Source organism: Hydra vulgaris, chromosome 01 (assembly GCF_038396675.1).
Source record: "Hydra vulgaris chromosome 01, alternate assembly HydraT2T_AEP".
Classification (NCBI taxonomy): Eukaryota; Metazoa; Cnidaria; class Hydrozoa; order Anthoathecata; family Hydridae; genus Hydra; species Hydra vulgaris.
The window spans coordinates 18,981,975-18,995,509 of record NC_088920.1 but is presented as its reverse complement, the minus strand read 5'-3'; the positions used below and the strand labels follow the sequence as shown (position 1 = coordinate 18,995,509).

Genomic DNA, 13,535 nt, shown 5'->3' with positions numbered 1-13,535 from the left:
AAATAAAAAAATAAATCAAAAATTTAAAAGAAGTTTTAATGAAATATTAATATTTACTTCTATTGAATCTATTAATCTATTGCAAATATAAAGAACTGCCTTGTTTAAAAAAGATCAACACCAAAATGATGCCAAACTTAAAGAATAAAATATTGCATCCGTATAGCTGCTAAAAACAAAAGTATTGAAAACTAATATAATTAACATAGTTGCCATATTATATCTAATGGGTATGTATTAATATAAGCAGATTTATCTATCCAAAAAACATCACTAATGATGCATTTCTGAAATAATCATCTGGGGGAGCTTCATTTCATACATTAACTTTAGGTTTGGATTTGTGCGAGCAGTATTTACGAATAAAGTAAATTTGTCTAAAAAGGTGTCATTGAAACTACATTTAAAAAAATTAAAGTGATTAAAATATAATAGTACCTATATCTTATTCTCATTTCGGCGTAATGTAGCCCATAATGTAACCATGTTTTAAAGCATTTTTAGACATAATTTTGAACAAATGAAATGTCTGGTTTTTAATTTACACCTGAAAATCTCCACTAAAAAATGCTTCCATTAAAAAATGAAAACAGATTTACGTCAATGAAAAATAGTATTGCAAAGACGAAAGGAATAAAAACAGATTTTTTCTAAAATTGGAGTTAATGGATTTTATTTAATTAGATTATTATTTAATTTAAAGAATATTTGGTAAACAGTTTTAATAAGATTTGAAGAATTTTTTTTCCATTATGTTAAATAAATTTAATGTTTTTACTTAGCACAGACGCTGTCAGATTTTTACTTAGCACTTAAAAGTTCTCTATAAAATATTGCGGGTCAAATCCTTGCTCCAGCCTTTTGCGAGCTTTCAAGGGTGAAATTTTCAAGGATGAAATTTGCTTAACGTGTTTATATCGCATATTTAAACTATTTTTATATTTTAAGAAAAAGTTTGAATAATAAATATTTTCTTTCCATCATATTTTAATTCGTATTTAAATTGTTCTTAATGAAAGTTTCAAATTCAAAATTTTCTACTCTTTGTGCGTAATATATTTTGTATATTATATTTTTTTCGAATATTTTCGTATATTTTTTTCGTATACTTCGTAATATCAGCATATAAATAATCGATGTTTGAAAAACGATAAAATCTTCAACTTGCGTATAATATGGTTATATCTACATTATTTTAGTTTAAAAGAATTGAGAAATACGTTTCTTTAAATTTCTTTTTTTCCTAAATCTTTTAGAATTCTTTTGTTGTGTTCACACAGGAACCAACAGATTTTTTTCCTAAGATGTAATCTTGTAGCGCGTCATTTAAAATTCCATGAAAATTTTTATTTCTTTAATAATCTTCTTTGAAATAAATATTTTATCGTTTTACTTTTAAAAAGCAACCTTAAGGGAATTGCTGTTATTAAGTAAAACGAGTTTAAAATTGCCTTTAAAAAACATTAGAGAATGTTTTGAGTAACAAAGACCAAAACAATTTTAATGACAGATTTTTTTTAATAGAACACAATAATAAACTATCGTTTCTTCAAATATGTTTTATTTCTGTAGATATATTAGCTTACTTCAAAAATTTTGATTTTATAACTTAAGAAAGTAATAAATAAAGAAGGTACATTTTATATTTATTATAAGATGGTTCATTATATTTAATATAAAATATTTTGCTATATTTATTACTTTAAAGCGAGGTTTTAAATTTAATCGTCTGTTTTAAATTTGCGAAACTATTAATATAATAAACTATAATAAAAGAAATCTAGAGATATTTTACCACAGTGACATGTGTTTTTAACGCATTAAATTTTTTTGAAAACAATACAATACACTCTTTAATAAAATAAACTACACTATAAAAAGCCTAGAGGGTGATCTTTATTTTTGACGAATGTATTTGTATAATATATTTTATATACGTCTTATATAACTTCATTTTAAATGTTTAGCCAATTTATTAGAAATAAAAATCAGTACGGGGATTGATTATTTAATTGTTTGATATTGTTTTTAAAACCAACTTGGGGGATCACAGGGTCTAGTTGCTTAGTTAACTTTAAAGTAATAAAAAATAAATGGTTTATATGAATTGCACTTGTAACCGAAAAATTTTTTTTTTCAATTTAATTTTTAGACGTGGCAGCCAGATGGGTAAAACATCTAGTAAATTGCCTCCGAAAGAAATTACTGATCTTCTTAATCTCACACATTTTACAGAACAAGAACTTAAAGATTGGCACATCGGTTTTAAACGAGACTGTCCAGAAGGAAGATTGTCATTACAGCAGTTTACGGACATATACAGCAAGTTTTACGGAACAACAGAGGCTAAGAAATTTGCGGAGCATTTATTTAGAACATTTGATACTAACCACGATGGCACAATAGGTATGCTCTGTTTCTATACCGTTTTGTTGTATTTATTTTTTATTTAAAACTTGTATGTATTATTTTTAAAATTATTATTGCGCAGATTTTCGTGAGTTTATGTGCTCTTTATCGATTACTACAAGAGGCACAATGGAAGAAAAGTTACGCTGGGCATTTATGGTATACGACGTTGATGGCAACGGTTCAATAACTTCAAATGAAGTGTTAGCGATTGTTAAGTCTATTAAAAAAATGATTGGGAATATTAACGATAAAAATGCTAGCGACGAAAGAATTTTATCTTTATTTTCAAAATTTGATAAAAATCACGACAACAAACTATCTCTACAAGAGTTTGTCGAAGGAGCACAAAACGATCTGACATTTGTAAGAATTTTACAATCAAACGATTAATCCTTTTTATTACTATCAAAAAAAAAACAAAGAAAATTTGATTTTTTAAACTTTTGAAGAGGTTTTAAAAAATGGTTTTTAAAAAATGGTTAAATCCGTCATAAAATGTATATATGGCTCATGTATTGGGTTTTATCAAAGTTATTGTCGGAATTTAATTGGCACAAATGAGAAAAATATTACTAGATCCATTGATGTTACCGCTGTTCTCTGATGATACCGCTGTTTTGAAAGATCTTATGTTTAAGATAAACTCAATAAAATTTAAAGTTTGCGCTTCATTGCTTCTTATTTATTATTCATGATTTACTAAATGTTTTTGCTAAGTTCTGTTTCCTATAAACCTCAGGCACTCCCAGCGATGACCTTTAAAGATAAATTTATAAAAATAAAATGGTTATAAAGATGAGGGGAATGGAAACGGTGGAAACTATAGGAATAATACAGCAAGAAGATTATTAAGGGTAAATGCATTTTTGATTAAGGATTTGCTCTTTGACTCAAAAGAAGTTTTATTACAAAAAGACTTTACTTATTAAGAAGTCTATATTAGTTACAAGTTAGTTATTCCCAGTGGGCACTGCGTTTTTATTAGGTTTAAACCTAACAAAAACGTTCAGAAAACGTTTAATAGTTAAGTTCTTACTTTATTTTTTTTTGTTAGAAATTTTACTAAACTTGCAGCTTACTAGCGTTGATTTTTTTTAAATAAAAAATTTAAGTGAAAAAAAAAAGAACAAACAAAGTTTGTCACAGCTGCAAAAAACCATATTCAAGTAGATTCTTTATTAACCTAACAGTGCTATATTACCAGTTATTCAGTTATACGCTTGGCTTTTTTCATTTGATGTTTTTTAAATGTCGTGTCTTTTTATGTTGGAAAAAGCTATCTGTTTTTTAAATATTCAGTTTTTCCTTTATTTTTGCACCTATTTTAAATTTTTTTTAAAGCAAACTGTTTTTATTTCGTTACTCTTAAATTCTTATATTTTTAACATGGAAAAAAACTTGAAGAACAAAAGTGACTTATAACTCCTACGAAATCGTTCTTACTTTACAAGCTAACCTTTTACCATACAGTTTTATCAAACTTATATCGCTTTAGTTATCAAAGTATAAATTAATAACGCAGTTGTTTCTTTTTTTAAAGATAGATTTCTTTTACGAGCACTAATTATACTGTTAACTTGTTTTTCCGCCTCATTTAAAGTTTTAGAAACCGATTTCCTATTCACTGGTGTCTTTCCACAGTGTTTCTTTAAGTAGAAGGCAGAATGTTGTTAAACTTTGCAGTATTTTCTATTTTCCTACCTCCTTTTAAAAGTAAAAATAAATTGGTAACGAATTTATATTTCCTACTTTTTTAATATTATAAAAAAAATTAAAACCAGTTTTTATTGTCTCCTACTGCTTTTTTTATGCTTTTTTAAATACTTTTATCTCGTACCAGCTCTTTTTAACTTTTAGTTGTTTTATTGCCACTCAAATTAAACACCCTAACTATTTCTTTATATAGGAACTTTTTCTGCTTTAATAAAAGAAATTGCTTTTCTATTTCATTTTATTTTTTCTTCAACATATAGTAACTTAGCGCGGTTTATAGTCTGATAGTCATTTAAATGTTATTAATTTGAAAAAACGTAACATTAAATTTTGTAATATTAACAAACTAACGTGTAGATTAAAACAAGAATCATGGAGTAATGTATATAAATGCAATGATACTAACGAAACTTTTAATAACTTTTTAAGAACATTATTAAAACACTACAATGAAACCTGTCCATATGATGATATTAAAGTTAAGGCAAAAGCCATTGCTAACCCATGGATGACCAAATCGCTATTAAAATGCTCAAAAAAAAAAAAAAAAGCTATATAACAAACTTCTAAAATATAAAAACACAAAAAATGAACTAAATTACAAAAAATATAAATACTTTTACCAATCACTAATCAAAAATGCAAAAAAAAGTTATTTCAGTAAGCTAATTTTGAATTGCCAATTTAATAGTAAAAAACATGGTCCATAATTAATAACATCATCGGAAAAGAAAAAAATATTGCTCCTTCACTGCCTATGAGAATTAATATTGACAACACCGATATATTCTGTCAAAACCTAATCTCAAAAGAGTTCAACAAGTATTTCACAAATGTTGGACCTAAACTTGCCAACAAAATATTGGCAACATCAGAATCATTTAAAATCTATCTAAAACCCTCAAATAACAAAATATTATACGAAATGAATTAAGTTTATATGAAATGAATTAAGAAATAAAATTATATGAAATGAATTAAGAATTTGAAACAGCTTACTCTTCTTTAAAAAAAAAATCACCAGGGTATGATGAAATCTCTAGTAATATAGTGATTTTTAACAAAACTTGCTTAAGCAAACCCTTGTTTCATATACTGAAACTTTCATTAAAGTTCAGTATTTTCCCTGATGCTTTTAAAATAGCTAAAATAATTCCAATTTACAAATGCAACGATCATTCGGACATTACAAACTATAAACATATATCATTATTTTCTCTATTCTCAAAATTGTTTGAACGCGTAATTTATAATAGAGTATTCGAGTATTTCACTATGAACAGTTTGTTTTATCCAAAACAATTCTGGTTTTAGAAAAATTACTCAATTGAACATGCAATTATTGAAATAGTCAACCATATAACTAATGGTTTTAACATTAACAAATATACTTTAGGAGTATATATAGATCTATCTAAAGCATTCGATACAGTTGACCATTGCATTCTCTTAGAAAAAATTAGGCATTACGGTATAAATAATACAACATATTCCTGGAACATATTGCTTTCTATCTTACAGATAGAAAGCAATATGTTCATAATGAACAATCCGGAACATTAAATGTCGTTTGCGGAGTTCCGCAGGGATCAATCCTTGGCCCACTTCTATTCCTTATTTATGTTAATGACTTTTGTAATGCATCATTAAAACTAAATTCAACAATGTTTGCAGATGATACAAATCTATTTCTTACCAATAATAATATTAAATTCTATTCAGATATGAATATGGATTCTATTCAGATATGAAAATCTCTATTCAGATATGAATATGGAATTACATAAAGTTAATATTTGGTTTAGGGCAAACAAACTGTCACTTAATGTTGAGAAAACAAACTATACTCTACTTCATAAAATAAAAAAAAACAATTAAACATTCCCCTAAAGTTGCCTGAACTTTATTTAAATGATAAATTAATTAAAAAGCAAACAAGTATAAAGTTCCTAGGAATTCTTGTCGATGAAAGTTTATCCTGGCTTCCCCAGATAAACTATATTCAATCAAAAATCACCAGAACTATTGGCGTAATGTATCGAGTCCGCCCGTACGTGAACATTTCAAGTATCAAATTGATATATTTTGGACTGATTCACTGTTTCATTAACTATGCTAATATATCATGGGCAAGTACGCATAAAACAAATCTTGAAAAAATTTATAAGCTACAAAAACACGCTTGCCGAATAATATACTCTAAATTTAAACGTGAACATGCAAAACCTCTTATGAAAGATATGAAAATGATGGATATATTTGAAATAAATATCTATCAGCATCTAATTTTTATGTATAGATACTACAACAATCTTTTACCAGTAAATTTTAATGATAAGTTCGAAATAACGCTAAATGATAAGTATAATCTAAGATCAAATAGAAACATTAACTATAAATTGCCTCGGAATTGTTACAAACTCTCAGAATATTGTATATCTTATCGAGGACCTAAATTATGGAATGAATGTCAAAAGGGTATTAAATTTACGGTGAAGTCCTTAAGTTCATTTAAGTTTCAAGCAAAAAAAGAAATTTTTAAAATGTAATGATTTTAATAATTAAAAATTATTTTTATTTGAACTAATTAATTTTTTGTTTGTTTGACTATTTTACCGGTATTTTTGCTACTTATTTGCTTCTTAATCCGAGCTTTATATTATACGTGTTATATACTTCTTAATACGGGCTTTATGTTATACGTGTTATATACTTCTTAATACGAGCTTTATATCATACGTGTTATATACTTCTTAATACGAGCTCTTTAGTATATTTGTTATGAGTTTTATATTTATATTATACTCGAATTTAAGGCTGTATATTTAGGATTTATTAAAACGATTTATAACTCTTCTTATTTATTATATAAATCTACGATTTATTATTCTTTTGAAAGAGACTCTATGCGATAACGTAATGTTATCCTTCTTTGAGTTCCTATCCGCTTTAACGTTATTTTATTGTAATACTAGTGTATACTCTTGTAACAGAATTTATTTTATATATATTTAAACGAGCATTATAAAAATTATAAAACAAACAGTTGAATCAGAAGAAGAGTAGTCTGCATCATCAAAGGCGATTCTACAAATACCCCCTCCCCCCACACCGCCCTGTGAAATCGCCTATATATGTATATGTAAAAGAATAATGTAAAATGTATTATGTAAAAGTAAGTTTTAGATATTACTCATTAATATCTTTTAATGTCTACTTGTTGTTTTTTTTTATATTAAACATGTTCTTTTTATATTAAATTTTTTTAATTGTATTACTAAAAGTGTATATGCACATCTTTCTTATCTGCTTTACAATTTGTAACAACTACAGTAGAATGTTAACAAAAATAAAAACTAATTAATGTAAACTAAATGAATTTATAATATAAAATATTACGTTAAAAAAGTTTAACTTAGAGGTAAAGTTATGATTACGACACACAAATAAATAAAGTTCTTATACCCTTCAGTAAAGCCACTCTAAACAGCAAAAGAATAAATGAATGACAAAAATGACACAAATGAATAAAATTCTTAGACCCTTCAATAAAGTCATTCCAAACTGCAAAAGTATCTGACACAAATGAATAAAATTCTTATACTCTTTAGGCAAGTAAATGTGTGTTGTTTGAGCAAATTCTTCTCAATAATACCGTAATCATTTTTTGAGTCCAAGTACGTATGCCTTTCTTCTAGAAACTTGATTTTAATTATGTTAAACAAACTGTTAAAGACTAATAAATTAAAGACTTGTTCAGGGAGATTAAATGAAAAAGTTTGTCTGCCTGTCCACAAGACCAGATAATGAGATATTCTTTTTTTTTCGCACATTCAGAGCCAAAGCGTCTTTCCCTGGGTATTCCCATTCCTTAACATTCCCATTCCTTAACATTCAAATGATATTCCCATTCCTTAACGTTGAACCTTTTTGGAAACATTAAGAGCACTTTTTTAAGGTAAAAATGTGCATTATTGTAATAGAGATAAAAGGTTTTTAACATAAAGATTATATATTTACTTATATAATGAACATAGGTATTTTCTGTATTTATAACAGATAATAATGGACATGGGTATTTTCTGTAGATGTTTTTATTTCAGTAGTTAATATAATTCTCTTCAGGAAACTGGGCAACGTGCTGTTTAACGTATTTTGTAACTTGATCATTAATAAAATCTTTTTTTATCCTTACTTCTTTTGTCTCGATGGGAACATATTATTATTAATAAGTTCCCATCGAGATAATAACCCTCCTTTATTGAATTTTGAAGCAAAGCTTTTTCTTTTTCTTTTTTTTTTTGCAAAAAATAAAAACAAAATAAAACGAGCTAGCTGAAGTACTTTAGGGCACAAAAATTTCTAATCGAAGGTTTTCAAATATTTAAATAATTTTATTTAAATATTTAAAAATCTTTTATAAAAAACTTTTGTGCCATAAAGTACTTTAGCCAGCTCGTTTTTTTGCATTAAGAATGATATTAAGATATGTAAAACGAATGATATTAAGATATGTGAAATTAATGGTAAAATAACCTTTTTTTAAAGCTTTATGAACCTTTTGCCATTCTTTTCACATATCTTAATGCAACTTAATAACATATTCTTTGCTTTTACATTTAGCTTATAAAGATAAAATGAACTTTTCAGTGAGTAACAATATTTTATATTAAATAACATTTTTGCGAGCACTTTGAGTTTTGATAAATTTTGTTTGCACAAGTTGACTTTGTAATTAATATTAGCTTCCTTTAATAATAGAAATTTCACAATATACAATACTTTACTGCCTCAGTTATTAAAATTTTATTTTTTTAAGAATATATATTCTTCATTTAAAGTTAAAATTCTTCATTTAAAGTAAAAACCAAATAACTAGAATATAAAAATACGAGTTTTACACGAGTTTTACACGAGTTTTACACAAGTTTTACACGAGTTTACCCGAGTTTACCCGAGTTTTACACGAGTTTTATTCGAATATTGATCAATGATTATAGATAACTTTTAAAACAGCGTTATTGTTTTAGGTTAGGTAACAAACTTCAGTAAATATTTAGTGCGAATTTTATTTTTTACTTGTTTGGCTGTTCTGCTGGTTCATCACTTTTATTTCTAAAAGCTAAATTTAACAAGTTTTTTCATTTGAAATTATTTTGAATTAGTCTGTTTGTCTTGCAAACCAAAAAGAAGCTCTCCAGCAAGTTATCAATTGTTATTATGATCCTAAAAGTCATGTTATTTGAAGTCTTCGAATATTTTTTTAATTAAAAAACATCACTTAAATAGGCTTTTTTTAGAAGCATTAAGCACTCGAAACAATTTTCAATCATGATTAAAGATTTTTGTAAATATTTTAACCATAGTTAAGATTTAACAATTTTCAATCATGTTTAAAGTCTGTTTAAACTGAATAAAGAAATAGTTTCATTAAAATTTGTTCAAATTTTACAAAACTTAATTTTGTTTGCAAAATATACAACCAAGCAACCCACAATTGGGATAGATGCCTGTGCTACTACTGTGAACAAACAATTGATGAATAATATGCTTCAGGCTTATATAATTTCTTGAGTTGAAGATGGTATGTGCAAACAAATTCATAGAGTTGTAATTTGCACGGTGCGTTCATTACTTATAATATTTGTTGCTTTATAGAGTAGCAATGATCAATAGTTCGACAGGTTTATACAACCCTTATTCTTTGAAAAAACCATGGAATTTTATAAAATGTTACGTATTACTTTTGAGTCCACTCAACCTATTAATTTTTTTGTTGATACTGTGCAATTAAAAGGCCCGAAAAGTAAATGTTTTAAATTGATGACAAAACTACGAGAGAACATTAAAAGTCATTAAAAGTCTAAACTTGAAACAAAATGATCCTAGAAATAAATATCAAGTAACTCAAAACTACTTTCTTTTAATATTATAAAATATAAAATGAAAAAAATGGATGATGTACCTTTTTTATTCTTTTTTTTTTATTCATTTATTTGATAACAGAAAAATTGTTATTCTACCGCCACTTTTATATTTTTGATAAATTTTAAATTGTAAATTCATCTGCAACACTTAATCATCAATCTAGCACAAAAAAAGTAAGCGTTTTTTCAAAAAACTGCGAAGATCCAGAAAAAAAAAAAGGAAATAGCTTTGTTCAAGAACATATTGTGTGTTTGATTTCAACGCACATTTAATTTCAATAGACGTTAAGTAAAGATATAGGTTTTTATTAGATAAGGTTTTGACACACTTTGTAAAGTATTGGTTAATATGGGTTTTTAGTATCAAACCGCCTAATACTGGCTAGTGTGATGGTTACTAGGTGTTTTACGCCGAGAGTATTTTTTTGAAAAAACTTATTTTAACAAACTATTTAAGTATATACCCGTAAAAAAGAAAATTGGTACACCATTGTCAAACTTTAAAAGTTGATTTTTAGATATACCAATGTTTCTATTAATATTAATATTATTATTTTAATTTCTAGATGTTTACTTTTTTAAATCAAATACATTAATAATGCGTATTAAAACTTTTTTCTTAATTATAAAAAATACATAATTAGTCGAAGTAAGGAACCTTTACTGCGCTGCTTTTTTTTTGTCTTTAATAACAAGCAGTAACGTAGTATAAATAACATGAAGATATTTAATATTTTATCTTTTAATTTTTATTTCCAAATTTTACTCAAACTTAATTTTTAACTCTTATTTTTATGTAATGATTACTTCTTTTTTATATATATTGATTTGAGATATCCAAGAAAAAAAGACCGTCAATTTCTTGTTGTGTATTTTTTAAACCGTTTTTGAACAATTTTTTAAACATAATAGTTACCTTGGTAAAATAATAGTTACCTTGGTAACTATTATTTTTTAAAATCAAGATGATAAAAAACAACAAAATAAATTTTTTTTATTAGTAAGTAAATTTAACCCACTTAACGATATTTTTTATTAGTAAGTAAATTTAACCCACTTAACTTAACGAACTTTATAAAGTTCGTTTAAAATAAAATTTCGAAAATAAAAAACATTAGTTTTTAATCTAAATTTAGATTAAAAATTAACGTTTTTTATTTTTTATTTCCATCTCCACTTTTGACACAACTCACGATAATTAGATATCAACATCTTTCCATCAGACTCTATAAAACATCTACTTTTTACTCCAGGAGAAAAATACTTTTTAAAATACTAAAGCAAATTTAGATTTTTTAAACCGAATTCAGTATATGCTATTGAGTATTTTTCTAGTTACAGAAAAACAAGTAAACATTATCTATTGATAAGAGTAACTTATTTAGCTATAGAAATATTTAACTGGCCTGCAAACTTTCAATACTTAGCTTTAAAGGAGACGTAAAAGTTATTATTTTTTAAATCGTTGTCATAGCCGAAAAATATTGTAAAATACGAAATATTGTAAAAATATTGTAAAATACGTCACGGTTTGAAAGGCTTTGTGGGCAACTATATGTGTATATATATATATATATATATATATATATATATATATATATATATATATATATATATATATATATATATGTATATATATATATATATATATATATATATATATATATATATATATATATATATATATATATATATATATATATATATATTTATACATATATATACATATATATTAGACCATTTCAAAATTGTATATAAAAAAAATAATTTTTGAACTTTATTTGGGCTACCCTTTGATTTGATGTGGTTTGTGGTCAGGAAAATTAGTTCAAAATTGCAAACTTAAATAATGTGTTTTAGGGACAGCTCAATTAACTTTACTTTTTAACAGGTCCCTATTATTAAAAAAGTTTTTTCAAAAGTATGTCATATTGGGTCTTAAAAGTAGCGAAATTATATAAAAATTTCAAAAAAAATGATAATTTCATACTGCAATTATTATTTTAGATTTAATTGCACAAAAACTATGGTTTTTTTTAACTAGAAATAAAAAGAGTACATTTTTACAAGTTTTTAATGAAAATTAAAATTTGTAATTTATTTTTTATAAAACAATTTTTGAAATTTATATACTATTTTGCTTCTTTTGAGTACCAGGTTGACCTACTTTTGAGGAACTTTTTTTTTTTTAATTTTAGGACCCCATTGAAAAGTAAACTTAAATAAGTTGTTACTAAATAATGCTTTGAAACTTTAATGATTTACTTTTTTTCATCAATTAACAACATTTAAACATCTAGCCACTTAATTATTAAAATATGTCTTTTTTTAAACTTGTCTAATATATATATATATATATATATATATATATATATATATATATATATATATATATATATATATATATATATATATATATATATATATATATATATATATATATATAGATATATATATATATATACATGTATATATATATGTATATATATATATATATATATATATATATATATATATATATATATATATATATATATATATATATATATATATATATATATATATATATATATATATTATATATACAATAAAAAAGTCGTAATCCAACTTTGTTACTCTTTCATACATAGTTATTTAAATTATGCCAATATTGCTTGGGAAAGTACAGAAAAAAGTAAGTTTCAACGTCTTTATTTCTGTCAGGAACGCGGCATTCGTATAATCAATTTTGCAAATCGCTTCTCTCATTCGAAGCATTATATTATTGAAATGAGAATTCTGAATATATACGAGTTAAATGTATTTAATATTTTATGTTTTGTATATATGTGGATAAATAACTTATCCCTAGCTGTCTTCAAAGATCCTTTCTCTTTTAAACCAATCAGTAAATATATTTTGAGAAATAATAACTTTTTAAATAAACCTTTTTGTCAAACAAACTTTAATCAATTTTGTATTACGTATCGAGCGCAACACTTAAGGAAAAAATTTTTTTGCCGAATTTAAATTTGAAGTACCTATTACTTTTTGCCTTCTTAAAAAAAAACCGAAAAACCTCATTATTTCGTTGGATAGTATATTGAGTTATTATTTGTAGTAAAAGTTAAAAATATATTTTGATTTACTTTTTTTTATTATTTAAATACATGTTTACGTTTATAGAAGTTTATTCCTTATTTTATTTATTGCTCTTATACTTTCTTCTTCTTAATTTATATGTTGGTTTACTCTAATATAAAATTCTGATGAGAAGATCCTCTTGATCTTTTTTCAGACTCAGATCATTTACTTTGCAATTTTGTAAAAGTTTATTTATTTTAATCTTTTTTTTGTAAATGCTTATTTAAGGTTCTGATGACAAGATTTTTGCGATCTTCTTTCAGATACCTTGCTTATATTTGTTATATTTCCTATCATTGAAAGTTTATATTATTATTTTTATTATTGGTTATTTAAAGCTGTACAACGATTAACAAATGT

At 24.8% G+C, this 13,535-nt stretch overlaps 1 protein-coding gene across 3 annotated transcripts in view; it reads left to right on the top strand.

Moving 5' to 3' along the window:
• The window catches only part of LOC100204691 (neurocalcin homolog), a 44,615-nt gene extending 41,487 nt beyond the window's left edge, over window positions 1–3,128 (top strand). For all 3 annotated transcript variants that reach the window (XM_065787568.1, XM_065787566.1, XM_065787567.1), the window contains exons 4-5: window positions 2,153–2,406; window positions 2,492–3,128. In XM_065787568.1, coding sequence (XP_065643640.1) covers window positions 2,153–2,406; window positions 2,492–2,802 — 565 coding nt within the window. In that variant the 3' untranslated portion in view covers window positions 2,803–3,128. The remainder of the gene's footprint in view (window positions 1–2,152; window positions 2,407–2,491) is intronic.
• The last annotated feature ends 10,407 nt before the right edge of the window (window positions 3,129–13,535 follow it).